At 37.7% G+C, this 22,919-nt stretch overlaps 1 protein-coding gene across 1 annotated transcript in view; it reads right to left on the reverse strand.

Annotated features, from left to right (window-relative positions):
* The window catches only part of LOC306769964 (uncharacterized protein), a gene marked incomplete at its 5' end in the record, with an annotated part of 30,893 nt that overhangs the window by 1,060 nt on the left and 6,914 nt on the right, over positions 1-22,919 (reverse strand). Inside the window, 26 exons of the mRNA XM_079258732.1 lie at positions 1,817-1,912; positions 3,425-3,505; positions 3,597-3,654; positions 3,767-3,904; positions 4,002-4,135; positions 4,607-4,681; positions 4,759-5,028; positions 5,779-5,967; positions 6,053-6,154; positions 6,265-6,381; positions 7,680-7,737; positions 7,834-7,950; positions 8,045-8,172; positions 8,463-8,844; positions 11,505-11,626; positions 11,726-11,783; positions 12,243-12,382; positions 13,043-13,612; positions 14,088-14,168; positions 14,300-14,348; positions 14,491-14,595; positions 17,623-17,774; positions 18,617-18,673; positions 18,775-18,819; positions 19,002-19,059; positions 19,200-19,319. Coding sequence (XP_079114858.1) covers positions 1,817-1,912; positions 3,425-3,505; positions 3,597-3,654; positions 3,767-3,904; positions 4,002-4,135; positions 4,607-4,681; positions 4,759-5,028; positions 5,779-5,967; positions 6,053-6,154; positions 6,265-6,381; positions 7,680-7,737; positions 7,834-7,950; positions 8,045-8,172; positions 8,463-8,844; positions 11,505-11,626; positions 11,726-11,783; positions 12,243-12,382; positions 13,043-13,612; positions 14,088-14,168; positions 14,300-14,348; positions 14,491-14,595; positions 17,623-17,774; positions 18,617-18,673; positions 18,775-18,819; positions 19,002-19,059; positions 19,200-19,319 — 3,502 coding nt within the window. The remainder of the gene's footprint in view (positions 1-1,816; positions 1,913-3,424; positions 3,506-3,596; positions 3,655-3,766; positions 3,905-4,001; positions 4,136-4,606; positions 4,682-4,758; positions 5,029-5,778; positions 5,968-6,052; positions 6,155-6,264; positions 6,382-7,679; positions 7,738-7,833; positions 7,951-8,044; positions 8,173-8,462; positions 8,845-11,504; positions 11,627-11,725; positions 11,784-12,242; positions 12,383-13,042; positions 13,613-14,087; positions 14,169-14,299; positions 14,349-14,490; positions 14,596-17,622; positions 17,775-18,616; positions 18,674-18,774; positions 18,820-19,001; positions 19,060-19,199; positions 19,320-22,919) is intronic.

Genomic DNA, 22,919 nt, shown 5'->3' on the forward strand with positions numbered 1-22,919 from the left:
TGGTTGACAGTGTGAGAATTAACTGGTTCAGACTTGAAGGGAAATGGATTCACTTGGGATTTACTATTTTGCAACAAAATTGCTAACTTTGACAACACTCCAGACTTCACAGCAGGGTTAGCTGAAGGGAAATCTGACACTGACGGAGAGCTGGGCTCACTCTTAACCTGCGCTGGGTTGGAGATAAATTTGGCTGGCAAAGGATCTTCAGTGGTTTCCGCTGGTCTTTTCCTGCTTGGAGGGCCTTCATTCCTGGAAGACACCTCTGGGTTTTGACTGACTGGAGAATCAACAGAGGCAAAAGATGCTGATTCAAAGGCTGGTTCTTGTTTTATGTGCAGCGGATCCGGATCCGATATTGGGAGCTGAGAAAGAGCTGGTTTGAATTCTGGTTGACGATAAAGACCACTGTTGGTCTCTTGCGGGGTGAGAAATGTACCAACCATGGGGACTAAAGAGACAAATTCCACCTTTTCATGTGAACAATTCACACGCAGACGACTCGAGACTCCTTTCACCTCCAAAGCTTCAACTATGGACGTCCAGTCTCTTTTTTGTCCAGCTACTAAGGAAGAAGCAAGACAAGAAAACAAGACAAAACTGGAATGAAACTGTGTAATTTTCTGTGTTTATCTGCGGGTGATACATGGTTGAAAGACAGGTTTCTTCCCACCAACATCTATTTACTTAAAAAAAAAAAAAAAAAAAAAAAAAAAAAAACCTAATGGAAAGAGGGGAGGAGTCTTGAGTCACTTTGACTGAAGCAAAGAGGAGTAAAAGATAAAAACAACGCTGACAGAGAATTCAACCTTGAACAGCACAGCCATGGCACAGGTATTTCCAGCAACAGAACACTCACTCACTGAAAAAAGGCATGAATCTGAAGGCAGGAATGTCAAAAGTCGCAAGCCAACAAATTCCAGTGGCCTATCTTGCAATTTGCAGGGACAACTGGCACAATGAAAGTTTCCCAAAACACTCGTCTTCTACGGCATTTGTGCTTTATTGCAGATCACGTTGTGACAGAGTTCACCATGAGGCCCAATATTTTGTTAGGTGCTTCAGCTCTTACTTCAAGATCATTCTCACCACAGAGGAAAGAATAAAGCTGGTTACAGTCCAGAGGTAAATGAATGTGCAGAGACCATGGTGAGTTTCTTTTAAGAATTGTGGAAATAAACCTGCCTGAGCCGTCACTACCAATTGTTTTGGTAGAAGCAAAACTAAGTGTTTATTATAACACTTAAAATTTCAACCATTTCACTGTTATTACATTATTATTAAATTAAATCTCAATCATTTGCTAAAAACATTTATTATTTTTATCCAAAACAAATGGAAAAAAGAAAAAAACATTTTTCTCTGGCCTTTTTTCTTTGTGTGAACATTAAAAGATTGAGCAAAGAAATTATAAATTCTGTGTCTTAGTTTTTGAGACATGATTTGCACTGTGTAGGACTTTAAAATGAAGCAGCATTTTATGTGATGCACGTAATGTTGTGTCAACTTTATTTTAATTAAATTAAAATAAAGAACACTTTAATTAAATTAAAATAAAGAATTAATAAAGTATTCATAAATTATTTTTCATTCACTCATTCAGTGTCAATGAATTCATATATGTTTGCTTTCATCCTACCAGTGCTCTTCAATGAGTCTTTCAATGATGCTGTTTTTGTATAAAATGACTATTTTAATCGCCTAATAACATTGTGCTGAAATTATGCCATTACACAATTAAAATAGTCCTGAAGAAGGTTCCAGAAAAAAACGATAAAGGATGTGAGAAAGATCACATTCAGATGATTAATCTTACCACCGTCTCTTCTCTGGTTTGTCTGCTGCGCTTGTGGTGACAGCCTCTCGATGGGAAGTGATCTCTCGACTCTGTGCTGCTCCTCAGGCTGCTGGGCTGTGCAACAGAAAGTATTGTTTGTTGACCTGAATAGTCACAGTGTATTTGACCAGCTCCGTGTGCAAGCTGTACAGAGAATACAAGATTCAATGTCTCCAATTACTTATAATAGAAGTAGCTAACCAGCCAATCACGTGGCGGGGACTCAAGTCATGACCACTACGCATGGAGTCATGCTCAGGACTACTTTTTCAAACTTATTTTAAGCTCAGTAGAAAGTTGAAAGTGAACATCAAAATGGGGAAGAAAATGGATTTAAGTGATCACATCAAACATGGTGTGGTTGTTGGTGCCAGACGGGCTGGTCTGAATATTTAAAAAAACGCTAAAATACCAAGATTTGTCTGGAAGTAAATGCGTTATTGATGTCAGAGGAGAATGAGAAGGCTGGTTGAACAGAAAGGCAAACAAAAAATATGCTGAATATCAGCTCTGAACACACAATATGTCAAACTATGAAGCACATGGGCAGCTAAATACCACACTGGGTACCAGTGCCACTCCTGTCAACTAAGAACAGGAAACTGATGTTACAATTCACACAGATGCATCAAACTTAGGCAACAGAAGATTGGAAAAAACATCACGTAGTTCGATAAGTCTCCATTAGGTTGAGACATTCAGACTGGGTAACAATAAAGTGTGAACAACCACATGAAAGCATGAATCAGTCTTCCCTCTACCCACTGCTTTTAGGCTGGCGGTGATTTAACAACGTTGGGGAAATTTTCTTGACACATTTTGGGTTGTTACCAACCAAGCATTGTTTAACCAAACCAGCCAACTTGTGTGGTGTTGCTGACTATTTCCAGCCCTTTAAGACTACAGTGCACCATCTCTATGTCTGCTTCTGGCAGCAAAACACACCATTTCATGAAGCTCAAATAATCTCAAACTGGTTTCTTGAACGTAATGAATATTCAGAACTCCAGTGGCCTCCATAGGCAGCATATCTGAAGCCAATGCAGTATCTTTAGGATCTGCAAGAATGGGAGATTCTCATCATGGGTGTGCGCCCAAGATCCAACGCTATTCATGTCAAATGAAACAAAAATCTCTGAGCAATATTTACAACATCTTCTTGAATCTATGCCACAAAACATCAAGGCCGTTCTGAAGGGTCCTGCGTGTACTACCAACTTGCCCCTCATAAACCTACGGTAACCCTAAAGAGGTTGACAAGTATATATAAATCCAACATAACAATATCCTGTAGTATAATTACATAATTTAGATGTGTTTAATAGTCAGAAAAAGTTGGGAACTGCAGCCCTCATCAGTCTCACATAGAAAATGCTTGATAACAGAGCCTGTAAGGTTTTACTCTCTGAATTGCTGTTTTGTTCTGTTAGAGCTAAAAACCTGACCTTGCATTTTCATTATCTCCTTTGCCAACCATGCCTTTGCACAGGTGTACTCTGCAGCAAACTAAAATTGGTATTATTCTTTGCTAATTGTTTTAAAAAGTTGTAAAAGAATGAAATGATGTGAAGTGCTGGTTGAACTCACTCTTCTCTTGGGTAGAGCTGAATGGTGACTGGAAAAAAGCTGGTTTCTCTTCATTTCTGATGCTTTGCACAATTTTTAAAGCTGCAGAGACAAAAAAAAAAGAGTTTATACAAATTAGTTTGTATTATTTCAGCCACAGAAACAAACATTGACAAATTAAGTTAACTATTACCATCGTTGAAGGCCGCTGTGCGAATAACTTCATGCAACTTTGATTCAAGGAGAATGCACTTAAACAACAGAAAACAAAGTGAAAAAAAATCCAAAAGGGGGGGTAAAATTGTGAGAGATACAGAAAACCATATTGAAACATCATGATTATTTATGGAGGTAGTAAGGTACCTGTGCATCCACCTTGTAGAAATGCTCCCGCTTTGAGAGCTCATGCACAACAATCTTGAAAAAAATGTCCATTTTGATTAAATGGGGCACATCTTCCTCAAACCAGAACTTTTGTAGCAGGTCAGGTTGTTCTTTCAACTGAAAAACATGGACATCATACACAATAAAAATGCACAAGCACGCAACAACACATTTGTTACTTAGGTTTGCAGGGCATCATTAAAACTCCACATACCACGTATTTGAACTGGTGATCAAAGCTGGCCATGTGTTGACAAATGTCATGCTGGGAAAGGGTCTTCTTGCAGCTTTCACATAGGAAGAATGTTTTCAGAGAGTTCCCTCGACATTCCCACACAGAGCCCAAACCTGATGAAGACACAGCTTCCTTAAAGATGCACAACTTAACTTTTAAATCTTAAAACTGTGTTTCTCACTCATTTAATGTCATGTTTATTATGCACATTCCTGGAGCAGCTGCTGCCCAGCAGTGTCCCAAAACTAAAAAACTACACTTCACAACTTTTGCTTCCGGGACGCAATGTGACGTTGCAGCAGAGTTTAGCTTCACGTACCATGTTGCATGCTAACAAGCGGATATCAATGCTGGCTGTTTTGAATGTGCACAGTAGCTGACTCAGCAAAGAAATGTAAAAGGACAAGTAGCAGAGGAAAAGATAAAAAAAAGGCTGGCTTTTAGCCCTCCAGAATACAAGGAGGCAAAATGGATGCCAAACTGGTCATTGACAGGGGACACATTGCTAAGCAAATATACCAGCAGTTCTTTAACTTGTTACAGGTTTCTGTAAATTAGCAGCTCCGTAGGATGGAAAAACTTACCAATGACTCCTTTGGTATCCTGCTGACTTTCTTTCAGGTAAAAGGACAAATTGCTACAGCCCTTAACCTTTTTCCCTGTAACAGACGTATATCATGATCAATTAGTTCATTAAGTGAATAAATGAAACTAAACTTCAATGCTCAACACTAACCAACAGGAGTTCTTGTGCAGGCCTGTGATACACCGAACTTTCCTGTTCTTGCAGACTGTTTTGGTGGTTCTTCAACCTTGTGACTCTGTCCAGACTGGTCCTGCTGTCCAGTACTCGCTGTAGCAGCCTGCAGATTTAGACTGTTGATTTGATGATCAGAAAATTTCTGTTTATTTTGCGGATGCTTGTTGGGCCCTTGTGAAGCTGGATCACTCTTCTTGCCAGGATTTACAAGATGCTTTGAAAGACGAGTTTTCTCCACTGTGACTCCTGTGAAAATACAATGAAAGACAGTTGTAAGTCTGTTATATTGAATTTAGTGTACAAACAAATCTAATAGTAAAATCTAATAAAGATTAAAAAGGCAAAAACTGCAGCACAATCATTTTGGCGCTTCCAATTATTTTACTTTTAGCCCTCGGGTCCTGTTTGTAACTTCTGAGTATTTCCTTGTATTACTTGCTTAAAACATGTATTCATGGCATTATCTTAGTAACGCAAAGGCAAACAAAATAATGCAAAGGACTATTTGTTTCTTTAATGGTTATGCACATTCCTAAATAGTTTCTGAAAGTCAGATTTGTAATCATCATTTTTTTTTTTTTTTTTTAACATAGTTTGGGTACTTTTGAGGTCTGAACTGTCAGAGATGATGACTTAGTCATTTTCCAAAAACCATGAAGCCTACAGATTTGTTCTGCCATTGATATGAAATATATGAGGAGATGATATGTGAGCTGCAGTGGACTGGCGACCTGTCCAGGGTGTACCCGGCATCTCGCCTGCTAACTGCTTGGATAGGCTCAAGCTTTCCCGTGACCCGGAATTAGACCAAGTGGTTTGCAAAACGAATGAATGAATTAATTTAATAATTATGTATGAGATAACAATGTGATATTTGATACGAAAAAGGACACAAAATAAGTTAAAAATATGAAAAAGAAAAACAAAAAAAAAAACTAGAAAGAGCACAGCTGGAAATTTTAACTCATTAATGCTATGGTGGAGGAAGAGTCATACCTCTCATGGCTCCCGCTTGAATGCCAGAAGCTGGGATGAAATCTGGAGTGACTCGACTGAAGCTGGAACATGACTGAAACGGACTCTGAATCAGATCACTGCCAGGTGTGTCTTCACCATCTAAATGCCGGCCTTTGATCAGATGACCTGCAGTCAGATCTACCTCTTCGTTTGAGCTGGACTCGACTTCTAAAGTAAAGCAGTAAAAATAAAACAAGATGAGTAAATGGTTTAAAAATATCTGTGTGTAACAAATACCTCTTTATATTCTCACCTGCAATTTGGGTCAGTTGAGTCTGATACTGATTTTGATCAGCATTCTGCTTTGACTGGTTATTAGCAGGAATTCCTGTTGCACCATGCAACACTGACAGTCCTAGGGAAAAAGTTTCTAGTAAGTGGTACAGTGAATGTAATACACATGTCTATATGTAATAGTTTCAAAAACAGGATTTAATTATATCTGATGATATGACTTGAATATACCATCATCTGAACTTGAAACTTCACACGGATTGCTGACTTCCAGCATCAAAGAAGCCTCTGCATGTACATTAGACGATGAGCGTCTATCTTTCATCATTTTTTTCACCATTTTTACAGCTGAGAATCAGAAGAAAGAAAGGGAAAATCAAGATCTCAATATAGCTGTATGTGTATGGGCTCCTATATACTTAATGATGGCAACAGCTGGACCCTTAGGTGTATTTCTTCACTTTGCCAGCATCTTAACCCAAAAAGCCATAAAAAAATGGGAAGTCCAAGTTTTCTGGGATATGAGATTATTATTTGTATTATTGTAAAATGTAAAATAAAGAAGAACCAGCATTTTAAGAGTTATTTACCATTCATTACCATGCGATAGTTCAAAATTTTTTATAGTGTCATTTTCAGCTTCCTGGGGCAGAAGACATAAATCAGGTTGCATTCCACAGGATTTTGAGGAAAGTTCGTACCATAAAGTGATGTCAAATGTATCAGAAACTGTATGTATGATATATGTCATGCTGGGTTCTTATAGGTTAAGAGAGAAAAATATTTGAACACACTTTTAAATGGGCATCAAACTGTTATATACCACTGCAGAATGGAGGTCAGTAAGATTAAACAAAATAATGTGTAAAATCAGCTTAAAATAAGTTCCGTTTTATAATATCCAACACAGTTCCACCTCTGTAAGGTGCTGTTCAAACTTAACTTAGACAGCACAAATGTCTCATGCTTTGTGCTGTCTATCTAGATATAGACAGATAAATTCAATAAGTTGTCATTTAATCAGCAGATTTTACATGAGATATGCTAAAAACACATCCTTGGCCAAGGAGGTGATGGATGTTGTGTTTTTGCTGGCATTTGTCTGTTAGCAAAAACTATGGGACAGATGTTTTTCTGCAAAGGGTTTTGGTCTAACTTAGATTGCATTGAACTTTGGGAGTAAATTTTTTGTAGATTCTCAATCACATGCAATAAGGCAATAAGACCATTTCAGTAAATGCGCATATAAAATCAATGATCAGGATGCTTTGCCAAAAAAAATTACAGGAAAAGCTCTCAACAGGTTTTACAAGATATCAGGGTTAGATCAGGATCCCAGCAAAATTCTGGATACTACGATCCACAAAAGGGGAAAAAAAATATTGAGGATTTTTGGATTTTTTCTCACTGCAGGAGAACAAATTAGGATTTAAACATGCAAAAACCACAAAAATATAGCCAAGACAGTGCAGATTTGCTTTCCATAAATCTAGAAATCTAATCGGAGGACTATGACATGGGTTGGAAATCCCAGTACGGGCGGAAAGGAAATGAACTGCTTGGTTGAGGTCTTGGCTCTTGTAAGTGCTTTTTCTAATTTTTGTTTTGTTTTTGTCATACAAGATACAATTTACAATGACATTTACCTTCACTTTCTGGAAGACCACCCAGCTTTTGGTATATGTTCTTCTCTACCTCCAGTTTCTAGTGGGAGTAAAAAAAACAAAAAAACAACATCAAGACAAATGTAGTTTAAATTGGTTTTAATGTGAACATAATAAACAGGTGTTTGCAGGCTACCTGGATGGTCTGTGAGTTTGTCATCCTTTTCTCAATCTCAGCCAGGAGAGCCACAGTCTTTTGTAATTTCGTCTTTAACTCGGTTGGTTTTGCAGTCCACTCAGGGTACTTCCTTTTCTAGTAAGAACACACATTGAGAAAGTTCTGCATCCATATCCTCTGTCACATGTTGCAGTTACATTTAGTTTAAAAAGACATTTGAGTTACATACCACATAGTTATATTGGTGGTAGAAGCTGAAAACATGATGATGAGTGGATGAATATAATTTGACCGAACAGAGAAGACAGTAGATTTGCTGCTTTTGGTTCCATGACACAACTATCATATAACCTAGTCCTATAGATTGGTTCAATTAAATAAAAAAGACATTTGATTAGAATTAAAGAGAGTATTGGCAGAGAGTGTTTTCTGATACAATAAAAAATAATACTTGCCAACTTTGAAGTTTGTGCTTGGTGTTTTCTGACTTGTAGAGACAAGGCAAGTCTCTTTAGTGAGCTTTGTGTGTTCACATCTTTCAGATTTTAGGTGGGGAGCAGCATGTGGCTTCCTCTGATGAAGATCAGTCTTTACCTCCACTGATTTATTTTCATAATGTCTTGTATGTAAAGTCTTTGGCACATCACCACTAGCAGGTTTAGCAGATTTTTTTGGCATTTTAGTAACAGCCACAGATGCCATCTTGGTTTGAGATGTCTTAAAGTCTTTGGGTGAAGTTTCAGGATATCTAAAGGCATTATTCTCTTTGACAGAAGGCACAATTCTGTAGGCGGCTTCTTCCACCACTGTGGGCTTTGTTTGAGAGGAGGGTGAACCATTACAGCAAGCTGGTTTTGCCGTCAGTGAGGTTGTTCCACTTTTTCTTTCCTGTGGTCTCGTCAAGTGAGCAGATTTTGCGACAGCTGCACAGGAAGTTCTTGCTGCTAGTTTAGATGATGTTGTGCACTGCGATGTGGCTACTGAGCAGACGGAGGCAGGGGCTTCTTTTCTTTTAGGAGGGCTTCCAATCTACAACAAATCAATAGTTTTGCAATTAGAAACATTGACATCACAACCATTATTTATGCAATTAGGAGGCAAACAGACATAGTCTGTTCAACTTTTGGACAAATTAATCATTGATGCATCTTAACTTCCTCTGCAAGCAGTGTAACAAGTGGGGGAGGCATCAGCTGAAGAGAAGAGGCTCAAGATCCACCTTTTTAGCTTAGCATTTAACAGAATTTTATTTTATTTTTTTCCTTTTTATTTTACTTTATTTTATTTATTTCTAAATTATTTCATTTGGTTTTTTTTATTTTTAGTACATTATTGTGAAGTTTTTTTTAATGAATTTTTATTATTGTTGCTCTTATTTCTTCTTACGGTTTCTTAAGGTTATTTAACTTCTGGTTTTAACTCCATTATTTTCCTTATGGGGACCCTGCACGCTGGGGGCCCTGCCTATTTGGCCTGTTGATCTGTTACTCTCTGTCTTTGTGTGTGTGTGAGCACTTTGTGTTGCTCAAGAAATAAAGTTTGATTTGATTTGATTTAGTCACACTAGCACAAGCTGCTGTTCGATCATTTGAATCTGGAGGAGACTCGGGTTGTTCTGGAGGCGTTGTCTGTGCTTGCAGAGGTGTTTGCAGCTGCACAGCTTTATGAATAGCATGTCTTCATATCCAACACCTCCAGAATTGCACAACTGTAATTAGTACACTGCAGATTTTTTACCAGTAAAATATGTAAACAAGATAATCTCTTCACATAAAATATTAGTGTAGAAGTATACATTTACACATTTGAAACTGAAAGGTTCTTCATCTTTAGTTGGGTTTTTCTGTAATTAAAGCCATCACATAGAGAAAACATATGTTGATTTGATGCTACAAAGACAACTTTCTCATTGCATTATAATTGCTTGACCTTGCTTGCTTACACAGACCATACAGGTGTCCCAGGATTCATGTCCCACCATGAAAGCTCTTTGGGTGTAAGATTTTGTCTAGGAAAAATGTTTCAGCAATTTTCAATATGTTTTCATTGAGTAAATAGTGATTGATATGGAACTCATCTGTTTTCCCTGAAGGCATAACGTGTAAGTATTCTGCCGCACAAAACTTAACCAGAAACGTGGGCTCAATAAAAGAGAGATGTTGTGAAAGCGTATGCACTTTTTACAGCCCAGCAAATGATAATCATTTTATCAGGGTTGGGTATTGCTACTAATTTCACAAAGCAATTTGATTAACACAACCTGATTTAATACATATTTACAGATATTTATGCAACAACAAGAATTTTTCTTCAATATTACAAGACATCAGATAACTAGTCATAAAACATATAAATAATACAAAATCAGATATCCAGGAGTAATCGTAACAATCTGATGCGATGTGTCTACATGCACTGAAAAATTTGAAAGATCATTGTCTACATTTATTAGATCAGTATCAGATTTATGTATTTTTATCAGCAAGTATGTGTGTGGTGATGTAATGTTGTGGAAATGTCCTATTCTGGTATTCTTACATGCATATTTTTATTTTATTAAGCATAAATTCATTTATCATTACTTCTTTTCTGAGTTAAGAACTTTGCTCACTTAGCTTTTCCTACGTAAATAATGTGCAGTGTTCCTGAGATGCCAGAAACTCAGACCATCCTTTATTTAGACTAACAGATTTGTTTTGGCCATTTGATGTCTGTTGTGCGAAGGTTTAAAAGACGCGCTAATCTTTATGCAGATTAGAAACCCTTCAGCTCGATCTTACCTCTGAATGGTTTCTCAATGCAATTTGCAGTCTTAGCCCTTTGCACTTTGTAATACTTTGTTTTTTGATTAATAAACTTTGTAAATCCTTTTTCACTCAAAACCCAGACTCCTCATCATTGACAGACTTTTTTTCCACAACAGTCACTTCCTGTGTATTCTAAACATTGTGTTTGTTGAACTTGGCAGAGCTCTTAACCTTAGCTGCTAATGTAAAAAGCTGCTGAATAGTTTATAAGTGAATGTAATCCAGTGGTAAATGAAAAAGTCTATATCAGACTTGATCTCAATGAAAGAAGCTGATTTGGGAATTGTTGGTGCCAAAAACAAGTATTTAATTTATTCATTTTCTGATAGTTTTTCCGGACTTAAAGTTTGTTTTTTCCATCAGATATCCAGAAACAGAATTTGACTGCAAATTTAAACTCTTTAGTCAAAACAATACTTGATGCTTTACTTTTCTCATTTATTCCCTTGTTAAGTGATTGATGCTGAAGAAACACACATGAGGTACCCAAGACAGGCATATGACTTTCAGATGTTGAAAGCAAACATGTTTAGTCTCCCTGGTATAAAAAAAAAAAAACTGTGCTTTTAATGTTCGAAGTCTGATCCATTTTATAGCATGCAAAGCTGAACAGAATCTTCAGCGGAAGAATAAACCTTAAGAAAAAGCCCATTTTCTGTCTTGTGTACTTGACATCACCTCATCTGAAGAATAATCTGCACAAACTGAACCTCAACAACAGGTCTGTGGAAAAATGTTGGCTAAAAGAAATATTTCAGCAACAGACAAACTGTGCTGCATACTGGATCAACATGAAGTTTGTCTGAAGGAGACATAAGCACTTTGTGTACTTCTGATGCTTTTGATCATCTCTGGAGCCAAAATATACTAAATTTCACTGACCTTGACACTGGCATCAAGTGAAGCCGAGTGGTTTGCAGGTTTAACACGGGAGGAAGATGAGGTTAAAGAGGGCTCATCTACACCATCCGGCCAAAGCTTGTGTTTCCTTAGTGTGTGAAGAGCTGGAGAGATGAATACAGTTTAAATGCCTCCACAGTGCAAGTTCATTAAATCACACCAAATCTGCTCCAAGCCTAATCAAACAATTTTTTTCCTCTTACCTGACTGAAAGCTTTGTTTTGAGAGGGTACTGCACATCTTTTCATCCACATTAACAACCTGAGATCAAAGCATGAACAACAGTTAGTAAAATGTTTTCTTACCTTTTCATAACAGCTGTTTCCCCTCAGAGGCGAACAGGCAGACAAAACGTGACCCTCCAACTTATTTGTACAAAGCAGACAAATGTCTCTTATTTTCGCCCAATTACTGCTTTTTACAACCATTCTTATTATTGCTGGCTCTAAATCACAAATGAGGAGTAAAATCGCTGACAGGTCATAATCCACAATGAAGGTGGAGCTTATTTTTCTCTGTATATACCCACAGGCAACTGCGAGGTTGCTTTGCTATAACAGCGCAGCAAAGACACAGTCAAGACAAACACAGGACAGACGCATAGAGCATGAAGTTGTCTCACATGATGTGATTCTTCTCCCTCTATCTTTCAGCTTACCAATGAAAAGGGGTTATTGTGCAGAATAATGTGAGCTGGACTTTTCCTGTGTATTTACTCACCATCTGGACCATCTTCGGGTGGTCATGTCTGTTGAGATGGCCATTGACTTTCCTCTCTGGGATCACCAGAGAGCAGCTCCCACACAGATAAACTTGGTCATGAGTCACAGTACAATGGCATTTAAGGAGTGTGCTTGAAACTAGAGTAAAATAAGGTAAATAGAGTAAATAAATTATTGTATATAATAAATTATATAACATACAGTACACACTAATATATTATATAAATAATAAATTATAAATAAATGACTCAAGTAAAATAAAATAATTTTACAACTGTAAAATGCTACAAGGGATTGCAGCTGCTTTTTTTGTCAGCATTAATATTGTATCATTAAAATGGAAAAGCTTTTAAAAACCATCCCATAAAACAACAAAACACAACGAGCCTCATTTATAAATAACTTGTTACAAATTTTCTTAAATTTGTTTTTAAAGAAGCTTTACATCAGTGCCCGACTCTCCACATTCAGGACTCGCTTGATGGCACAGGGGCATCTATTCTGGGCATTCTGGAGCAATTGCTGCCCAGCAGCATCCTGTCATGGTGTTATGCTTGAAGCAGATGGCTCCACTTTACATGGATTTATCATAGTGGAAGCATCCAAACCCAAGATGGGAAGATTTTCATGAATGCCACAATCTTTGTAAAAAGTTTGTAAGTAGGATGTGACATATTTATTTGTAAGAACAGGTGGTGAATGAGGCCTTTTGTCTTGTTGCCACAGATCACCCAAACTTGTGTTTAACACAGCAAACATATTCTGAAGAAAGAGAGAAAGAAATGAATCTTTACAAACCTTTAAGCGCAACCTCTCTGCGATTTCTTTTCCAGTCTGCAGTAATTTGCTCTGTTGTGAGACTTTTCGGCATTTCTGTGGACTTTTCAGAAGCAGCAGCATCTTCTGAGAGCAGGCGGCATCGTTTAGAGCTAATTTCTCTCCTCACATCCTCATCTGGACAACTGTCCTCTTGTTCAGTCAAGTTTCTAGGCCTTTTCTTGTCCCCGGGTTTGGTGATGTTGCTTAACTGTGTTGGGACATGTCTGGCACCTGAGTGTTTTTCCACTTCTCTCTGCGCTTCATCATTTTTCTCCGTGTTCTCAGAGACTTTTGTCTCCTTGCTTGTTTTTTCAATTTTAGGCTTCTCTGTGTTTCCTTTTATTTCCCTGCTTGTTTCATGTGCAATCTTTATCTCCTTTTGAAAGGTTTTTGGAGATGCCTCCTTTGTTGTTTCAAGTTGTTTTTCTTTCGGTGTTAGTGTCCTTTTGTCATCACTTGTCTCCCCTTCTTTCCTCTTTGCATTGCTGCTGTTTTTGTTCTCGTCTTCCTTGAGGTTTTGATCTGCTTTTCCACTTATTTTTCTGGGAACTGAAACATAAGCAACATCGCAATGTGCAGTTAACAATGATTACCTGTGATGTAAGGTCATATATGCATTATGGAAGAATAGCGTATGGCAACAAATCAGCTATCAAAATCTGTGAAAATAATGGTGAAGAAATTTAAACGGGAATTGTTTAACTTATGTTTAAAGATCTGTTGGTAGAGAATAATGATTCTCCAAAATGTTAGTTTTCAAAAGTATATTAATTTGACTGAACAGACCAAACACTCTCTCCCATGGGACCAAAAAAGACGTGTAGGATGGAAGTTTCCTAGTCACTGGTTTTAACTGTCTCTTACACAGTATTGCAGATGGTCATTTGTGAAGGCGCCGAGCTCCGAACAGTAAGAGTACAGCACCCAACTCGGTATGAAAGGATACCTCCCATAATTCTTGGGGTGTGCACAGACAGGTCAGTAACACTGAAACTAACACTGTCATATCTTTGACTTGGCTTACCCAGCTTCTTCAGAGGCCTTATTGGTGGCTTTAGGTTTCCATTCCTCTTTTGTTTTTTTGAATACTCCAAAATCGATATTGCTATGATAAAAATAAAAGCACAAAAAACAAAGTAAATTAAGCATTAAATTTACAGATCTCAAAGATAGCTAATTAATCAACACACACACACACACACACACACACACACACACACACACACACACACACACCTTTACTGTAGCTGTATGTCTTCCACATGGGCCATTTCAGCTTCACCTCCTTGGAAAACAGAAAAGGTTAGCACAAAACATTTGTGTATGCGTGTGTGTGTGTGTGTGTGTGTGTGTGTGTGTGGGAGGGGGGTGCATGGGTTGAAAGGACAGTGTTACAATACATTAATTAAATGTCTAGTATAGAATACCTGCATATTTGAGGATCGGTGAATACATGCCGCCTGTTTAGCCAAGTCCAGTAAGGTGTCTGCATCGACAGCGATGGAATTCAGCGAACCTGGGTGGAACTGGTCCTGTACAGAAACACAGACACACAGACAGACTTAGTCATAAAATTAATTGATTTAGATTGTAAATCTGGAAGAGGCTTATCTGCTAATCATCTGCCTGCTAGACCTCTGTAAGATGAGAGGTGCAAGGAAGTCTGGTTGTAGTCTTAAATAAGATCAGCTATCCTGTGTTCAAAGGAAAACGTGGATTCATCACAACCATCAACGTCTCCTCTGTAAAGGTTAAAAGAGGTTCTAGCCTCCTCAGACCAGAACCCCTCCAGACTTCTGACTGATCAGACTGCTGAACGGTATCTCCAAATTGCCATTTGTAACACTTTGTTCATTTCATTCTCTGCTAAATAAGCCATGTTAAGGGCAATTCAAAATTCAAAACGACTGACTAGCAGGCAAACCTTTATCTTGATTATAGATTAAATGATTCAGCGTTTGTATGGTAAGATTTAATCTTATGAGCCCGTTACCTGTTGATCTGGCACTTATATCAAGTTATTCTAATGTCAGATAGTCAGAAATTACAGTTTCTAGAAACAAACTAGGGTTGCACTAAAAACAACAATACTGACTTACGAATAGCCAGATTAAAGCACACGTGAGATATTAGTTTACTGTGAGGCGGCTTGTGCTTCTGAAGCACTCGGTTTAATAAAAAAAAAAAAGAAAAACTCTATTATAATCTATATAGCGTTGTCCTAATAGCAAAGTCACAAATTATTATAAAATGTTATTCGTATATGAACAATACTTAGAATTATATGATTGTATACAAACAAGTTAAAAGACCAGGAGACACTTAAAACTGTGGCGGCCAGAAGAACATTAGAGTAAAACCTCGACTGAGAAGCAGATCTCAACACCTATGTCCATAATGGATAATGTCCATAACAGTAACAGAGACATTGGGGCTTGGGGACATAAAAAAGTAAGACCAGGGTGGCAAATTTTTGCGATTACGTCATCAAAGTTAGCTTTGCTTAGAAAGTTTGGTTGAAATTACTTTCCAAATAGATGTTTTATAAAAACGTTTCCTTAAAAACTATATGGATGTTACATGAGCTGTCCCATAAATGAGCTTCATAACAGGAACATTCCAGCTACCAATGAGAAGACAAATCCGTACAAATGAGTGTACATATTGATAAAACAACCCCGCCTGATAAAAAGTGAGGTTAGAAGACATCTGTAGGTGATTTTCTTACTGCCCTTCTGGCTTTTTAGAAAGACATACAATTAGTAACACTGAAAATAAATTGTCACATTATGACATTTCCTTGTTATAGTAAGGAAAAATATGTATTTGCATGACTATTGTGATCAAAAGTATATCTGATTGAATAATATAGACATTTATATATTTTAAATAGGTTCTATTTTAAATATGGTTACTTTTTTTTGTCATGGTGAGGTTGACATTTTCATGAAAAAGATAAAAATCTTTTTCACTTCAGTTCAGACTCTTCGTCCTTTGAGTAAGTTTTTCCCCCATCTGCCTTTACATGCATATGAAATTAAGTGACATTCTATTCTTAATCCATAGGGTTTATTATGATGTCAGCACCCTTTGAAGTTACAACACTTTCAAGTTTTCTGGAAAACTTTCCACAAGGTGTAGGAGTGTGTTTATGGGAATTTTTGACCATTCTTCCAGAAGCACATTTGTGAGGTCAGATACTAACGCTGAACAAAAAGACTTAGCTCACAGTCTCTAATTCACCCCAAAGGTGTTTGATCCTGTTGAGGTCAGGACTCTGTGCAGGCCAGTCAAGTTCTCCCACACCAAACTGGCTCATCCATGTCTTTACAGACTTTGCTTCATGTCCTGGTGTGCAGTCATGTTGGAACAGGAAGCAACCATCCCCAAACTATTTCCATAAAGTTATGAACAAGGAATTGTCCAAAATCTCTTTGTATATTGAAACATTCAGAGTTCCTTTCACTGGAACTAAGGGGCCAAGCCCAGCTCCTGATCAGCAACCCCACACCACAATCTCCCCTCCATCAAGCTTCATGGCACAATACAGTCAAACAGCTACTGTTGTCCTGGCAACACCAAACCCAGACTTGTCTGTCAGATTGTTAAATGGAGAAGCATGATTCGTTACTCCAGAGAACATGTTTCCACTGCTCCAGAGTCCAGTGGTGGTTGGTTTCACACTAATGCATCTGACGCTTTGCATTGCAGTTGGTGGTATACGGCTCAGATGCAGCAGCAGCTCAGCCAACCATAAAGTTGTCAAGGCACTGCTGTGGAGTATTTAAGTTTCTGGAGGTTAATGGGATCAATGGGTGAGCAATATTTCATGAGGCAGGCTTCTTGAGGCCAGATAATGTGCTTCCTGTTGTCTGGACAACAGATGTCTAACAGAGGAACCATTTTACAGGCTGTGAGGACACAGATTTTACAAAAATTGATGGTAACACTTTATAATAAGTACACACACTGAAGCATTTGCTAAGCATTGGTTAATCATAAATAAATGATTAACCACAGCCTATGCAGCTTCATCAGATGATTTTAGGACCAGATTTACGAGTGAGTTAATATAAGTAAGTTTGTGATTACACATATACAGTGAGAAAAATAAGCATTTGAACACCCTGATATGTGGCAATTTCTCCTATGTCATGGAAATCTGAATTTAAAGAAACATCTGAGAAAAACATCTTTCTTTATGAGATGTTTTATTATTACAGCTGCAAGCTGACACAAGGACTGAAATAGAAAAGTTACGAGTGAGTTTATCTGATATGCATTGAGGGATTCATAATCAATCATTTTATGAAGTTCACAGCCCATCAAAACCATATCAACTACATATTCTCTTTTAAATTACATCAATGCTCTCCTGGAAGAGCCGCACCCCCCTTCAGATCTAACGTCCAGCTCCAGCTCACTAACTGTTGGAGTTGGACACCCCTTCAACTAAACTAATTTGTACTAAACTAACTAAATAAGTACCACTAAGCAGCAGCAACACTGACACAGGCACCATTAATGGAAAAATAAACACATCACAACAGAGCACTGACCAGAAATCGTGTAACATGTTCCCGACTGAACAAGTGGGCTTCAGCTTCTTTGTTTGACAACTTCCTCTCACAGAGCAAGCACAGAAGCTCCACTCTTGTATGCTGCAGCTCTCTGTGTACATACACATCATAAGCCACCAGGAACTGTTTCCCTGAAAAAGTTGCAAAGGAAATTTATGTTAATATCATTGTTCTGTAAACCAAAACAGACTCGGTATTACTCAGTATCTATGTCTGTTTTCAGTAGGGAAGAAAAGCTTAGGTGTTCATTTAAAAGGACTGAAAAAATAAAGACATACTTGCATTGAAATGGATTAAACTTGACCAAAGGGTGGCAAGAGAACAAAGATTAATGATTAAAATGCAGTAGAAGTAGTAAGCAAATGCCCAAACCTAAAAAAAACATACCTGAAGTAAAAACTAGAAGCACTCAGAGAGAACAGACATCTGCTAAGCCATTGTCATTGTTTTTGACTATGCTTGTGGAATAATTTATTTGTTGCAAGTTATGTACGTTGTATGATATGGAAAAAGTATCCATATGTCCCAATAATAAAGACGTCTGTAAAGAATTACTGGATCCAGGCTTGGATGTGACATTTCTCTCGAAATACTTTTACCACTGAGAATATCTGGGATTCTTTATCATATCTGAGAAGATGCTAATTAGCACCATGCTCACACCAGAAACAGCTGGAGAGTCGCATCCATTTAATCTGTGCCGGGACAGACGTGATTTCTAAAGTTTCTTCTGTTATCCAAGATACGCATTCACTATTTTTTTTAACAGGCAAAACTTACCACAAGTGAGCGCATGAACTTTTTGCAAAAGAATAAACCCTCTTTTTTTGTACCGATTCCTTTGCCCTTTTCTTACTCACATCCAAATGCAAATCAGACATACCAATGGAAACATAGCTTGTCATAACACTTTTAGCGAAAAGAATTTCACATGCTGGTGCTGATTTCTTGAAATATCATTAATAGTACTCACCAAGCAAAGGGAATCGTTCGTTTTCTTGGAGTTTACTAAATGTTTCACATGGTGGAACTGTAAGGGCATAAAATACATATAAATGCACACAAATAAAGTATAGAAATGTAAAAAATTTAAAATATTTTGCTCAAAATGAAGAAATAACCACCACATACCTTCACGCTTCAGGAGTGCATGGTGCTGATCCAGGGTGTTTAATACTGCAGCCCAAAAAAATAAGACAAGGTCATTATCAGACACCATTTCTCTGGAATATGTACGGTAGCGCATATATTTATATACACATGTATACATACACATATTATATTATCAATATATATATATATATATATATGTGTGTGTGTGTGTGTGTGTGCGCGCTAATTCTTGTTCTAATTCTTACCCTGCCTGTAGTCAGAACTGTCGAGTCTCCAAAATATTGAGTCTGGAAGATCAAAAATCTGCAAACAAAAGACAAAAAATAATTAGGAAAACTAAACCATTTGGTCTGCAGAAAACTACGACAGGAAAATAACCTTTTTGTTCTGCTACATTAACTGCCTGTGAGGCTGATTTATATCATCACAAGTCTAAATTTTACCTTCAGAACAATCTGATCCTGATTTCTTTTCCTTTCTTCTTCCACTACCAGTGACCTCAGGATGTCATCATCCAGATCCTCCTCCCAGGCAAAAGGCAGTCTCCAGGGATTTAGGTACAGCTAAACGTTTCAGGCAAAAATGTGTCATTACTGTAGTGAAATATGATTTTTGCAAACTATGACCTTTTTTTTTTTTTTTTCTTTTTTAGAAGTTTCAAACAGACCAAGTTTCCTAGAATGGTGAAATGAAAACCTTTTGCACAAATGTTGACTATTTGCAAAAGTGTTGACGATCAGAGGTCATTTTGCTCTCACACACAGTAGTGTACATGGTTCAGAAGCCTTCACAACTTTGGTAAATGCTGGCGGACAGTCGTGGTAAAGCCAGACTGAAAGCCAGTAGTAATGATGCGTTCAATTTGTGTACGGAAGTCGGATTTTTTCCAGTTCACTGTTGGAAATACAACACAAGTGTTCTCTGAATTCAGAAATCTGACTGGGAAAGTGGGACCAGATCCACCTACCCAGAGTTTACTGGTAAAGATGGCTTCCCGACAAAACAAGGTTGAATGAAACCAAGAGTACATACATTCATGTCTAAATGCACTTGTTTAATTGTACATAAATTAGTTTAAAGGGTAGTGCTTTGTAACTTCTACAAAGGGATTGAGTTTACAAAATGCATATCCAAAACGCTAAATAAAAGTGATGGATGTAGTTTCTCTGCTAACATTATGAACTATTGCTAACATGTTAGCATCTTAAGTCTCAAGCAAAACAATGACAATCCTGTTGGCGTCCATGTTTTCCAACTTTGTTGACGTAAACACTCTTAACTCTGGTTAGGACGTCATTCCCAGTTCCAACTTCTGACCTGCCGAGTCAAACCAAACAAGGCCTTATAATTTGGCATTTGTTATGACAAACAGCTGGTGTTTACCACGACTGAAAGCCCCTGAAGCGGTCTAAACAGACACTTCTATACCATCTATCTTCTGGTGGTTTTTTTTTTTTTTTTTTTTTTTAGCAGGATCCACTGTGATGCTGCCTATGATAAGGAGCAACTCTGTAACAAAACCAAAGGAAAATAAGTAAGCTTTAGACTAACTTTGCACAACAGTTGACTGATTTGTTAAAAAGCCTATTTTTAAACCAGCCAACCAGTAAGATTTCAGAGGAATCTGTTGGCAGACGCTTTTCTGTAGCCAGCATACCAAAGTTTAAGGCATTGTACACAGGAGACCTTCACAAAGTAGCAGCACAGACCCCAAACAATAACTTCTGCTAGACGAGGAACTCATTTGTGACTGAACATGAAAATGCTTGCTGCGCAATACATGGCATATGCGATAGCAAAATGCTGTCCTATTTATGATGGCAACAAAAACAAAATCTGAACCCTTTATAATTTAAACTAGGGAATTGGTATCGGCTCAATACCAAGCGTGTGTACTCGTACTTGGTAATAATAAAAGTGTACCGATACAACAACCGATACCACACTAGTTAAGCTAGCGCAGATATGTTAGATGACATGCTTTGGGCAAGTTTTATCGCAAATAAATGCCTTGAATGTTAACATTTTTGTTACACTAAAACTGTGATCCTCACTGTTAATTCAACAAGAGCGGCACTCAGTATACTAAAACAAGAGGAGAGCCGCCTCACCCCCCCGAAAAAAAAAAGTGTTCCGACGCTCCATATCCTGCTACGTTGCCAAATCAGTAACATTCAGCTTTTTAGCAAGGAACCGTTATCCTAAATCTTGCACGGAGTAATGGCATTCTTATTCAACAGTATATGGTGAAAATACAATAATGCCTCCGGAATGTGGGTGTTTCTTTATCAATATATATACGGAGCAACAGATGGAGCAGTGGAAACTACCCATAACTGGCAACTCTGACAGGGTCAGTTAGGGCCGTTATGACAGCAAAGCAAGCAGCCTGCAGCTCTTGTCTGTGGAGAGAACTGCAGCGCTGAGGATCATTATGACTCGTTTAGATGGCATTTTCAGAAAGCACGAAGCAAGTCAAGAGTCAGTGAGCCGCGTGCGGCTCGCGAGCTGCGCAATGAGGAACACTGCACTAAAAGCTAGATCTTTGTTTCAAAACCACACATTTATAGTAGTATTTAGGTAAAATGTGCCAAATCAAAATAAAACTTGTTAAAATTGTTCGATCTGTAATGTTGTTATATTTGTATTGATGAGGTAACTTCAGAAAGGCTGGGTAATTTATTACAACCTAATGAAATCTTACACAGTTATAACAGCAATAATAACCATAGTCACAATAATGTTCACATAAACAGATTTGGTATCGGCAAATATTCAAATTTCAGATATCTGTATCGGATCGGAACTCCCACAAAGTGGATCGGTGCATCCCTTATCTAAACATAACTATAGTACTGCAGCAAGCACAAAATTGCAACAGAACAAAATTGTTCTCATATATTTTGAAGAGAGTTTACATTTTGAAGCCAACAAATAAGTTTTAGAAAATAAAAATAACTTTGGTAAAAGCTCACCAGGCTGCTTATGAGATGTTTTTGAGAGTCGAAGTGTTCCTCGACTTGGGATTGAGGGAAAGCTTCCAAACAAGCAAAGCACAGATATATCGGCTCAGCCTCAGTAAATGTGGGGATACATGTCACGACCATGGCTGTTCCTAAAACAAACAAACATGTACGTAAATATAATACAAACTATTTTACTTTTCATATAATGATACAGCTGCTGGAGGGAACCTTACCAACCACTGGTTGATTTATCTTCAAGCTCTTCTTGACATGGGCTAATAAACCCAGAAAGGATTTCACTAAAAAGGTATGAGGGGACGAGGAGGAAAACATGTTTCAAAGAATGCTTTAAAAACAACAAAAAAAAAAATTTAAGCCATTATTGTTACATTCACAACTTTACAAACTTTTTTACATTAAAAATCTTATTAATACTGCAGAAATGTACAGGAGAAGAGAGAAAATAAAAATACCTCTCTTTTCATAACCACAAGGTATCTCAGCTGTAGGGAAAATGTCAGATTTGAATTACCTCATTAATGTACAAGACAAAAAAAAAAAAGAAGTGTAATTTTAAGAGAACAGCACCTTTGCCAAAGTATTTCTGCAGCATCTGGGGGGCAAACATTAGGAGAAATTTAATGGATGAATTTGAACATAAGAAAGAAAACCACCAGAGTAATGAAAAACAACCATAGTAGGACAAAAAATTTGATGTATAATCTATAAGCTGTTTAGGAAAATTCAGCAATGACACACAAATAAAGATAAAAAACAATAGGTGTTTTTATTTTGTTGCAAAGAAAGGACAGCCATGCAGAGATTCAAGCGGTGTCTAAATTGTACAAGACACCGAATCCCATGTTCTCCCCAATCGGTTCTCTCCAGGTACTCCGGCTTAATTGAACGATCTGAATTGTCCCTAGGAGTGAGTGTGAATGGTCTTTTGTCTCTGTGTTACGATGTACCCCGCCTCTCGCCCGAAGGCTCCAGCTCCCCTGCAACCCTTAATCAGATTAAGCTGTTCAGAGAATGAATGAGTGAATCAAGTTTCCAGTTTGATGCCTGCAGTTGTCCTTGCTGAGTTTAGCAATTACAATGTAAGCTGCTGGTCTGATGTAAACCAAAGTTTATCTTAAAGTCAGGGTGAGTGAAATTCAGAGATTTTCCTGGAAGCAAGTTAAAAGTAGAAGACAA

Source organism: Telmatherina bonti (assembly GCF_933228915.1).
Source record: "Telmatherina bonti genome assembly, chromosome: 19".
Classification (NCBI taxonomy): Eukaryota; Metazoa; Chordata; class Actinopteri; order Atheriniformes; family Telmatherinidae; genus Telmatherina; species Telmatherina bonti.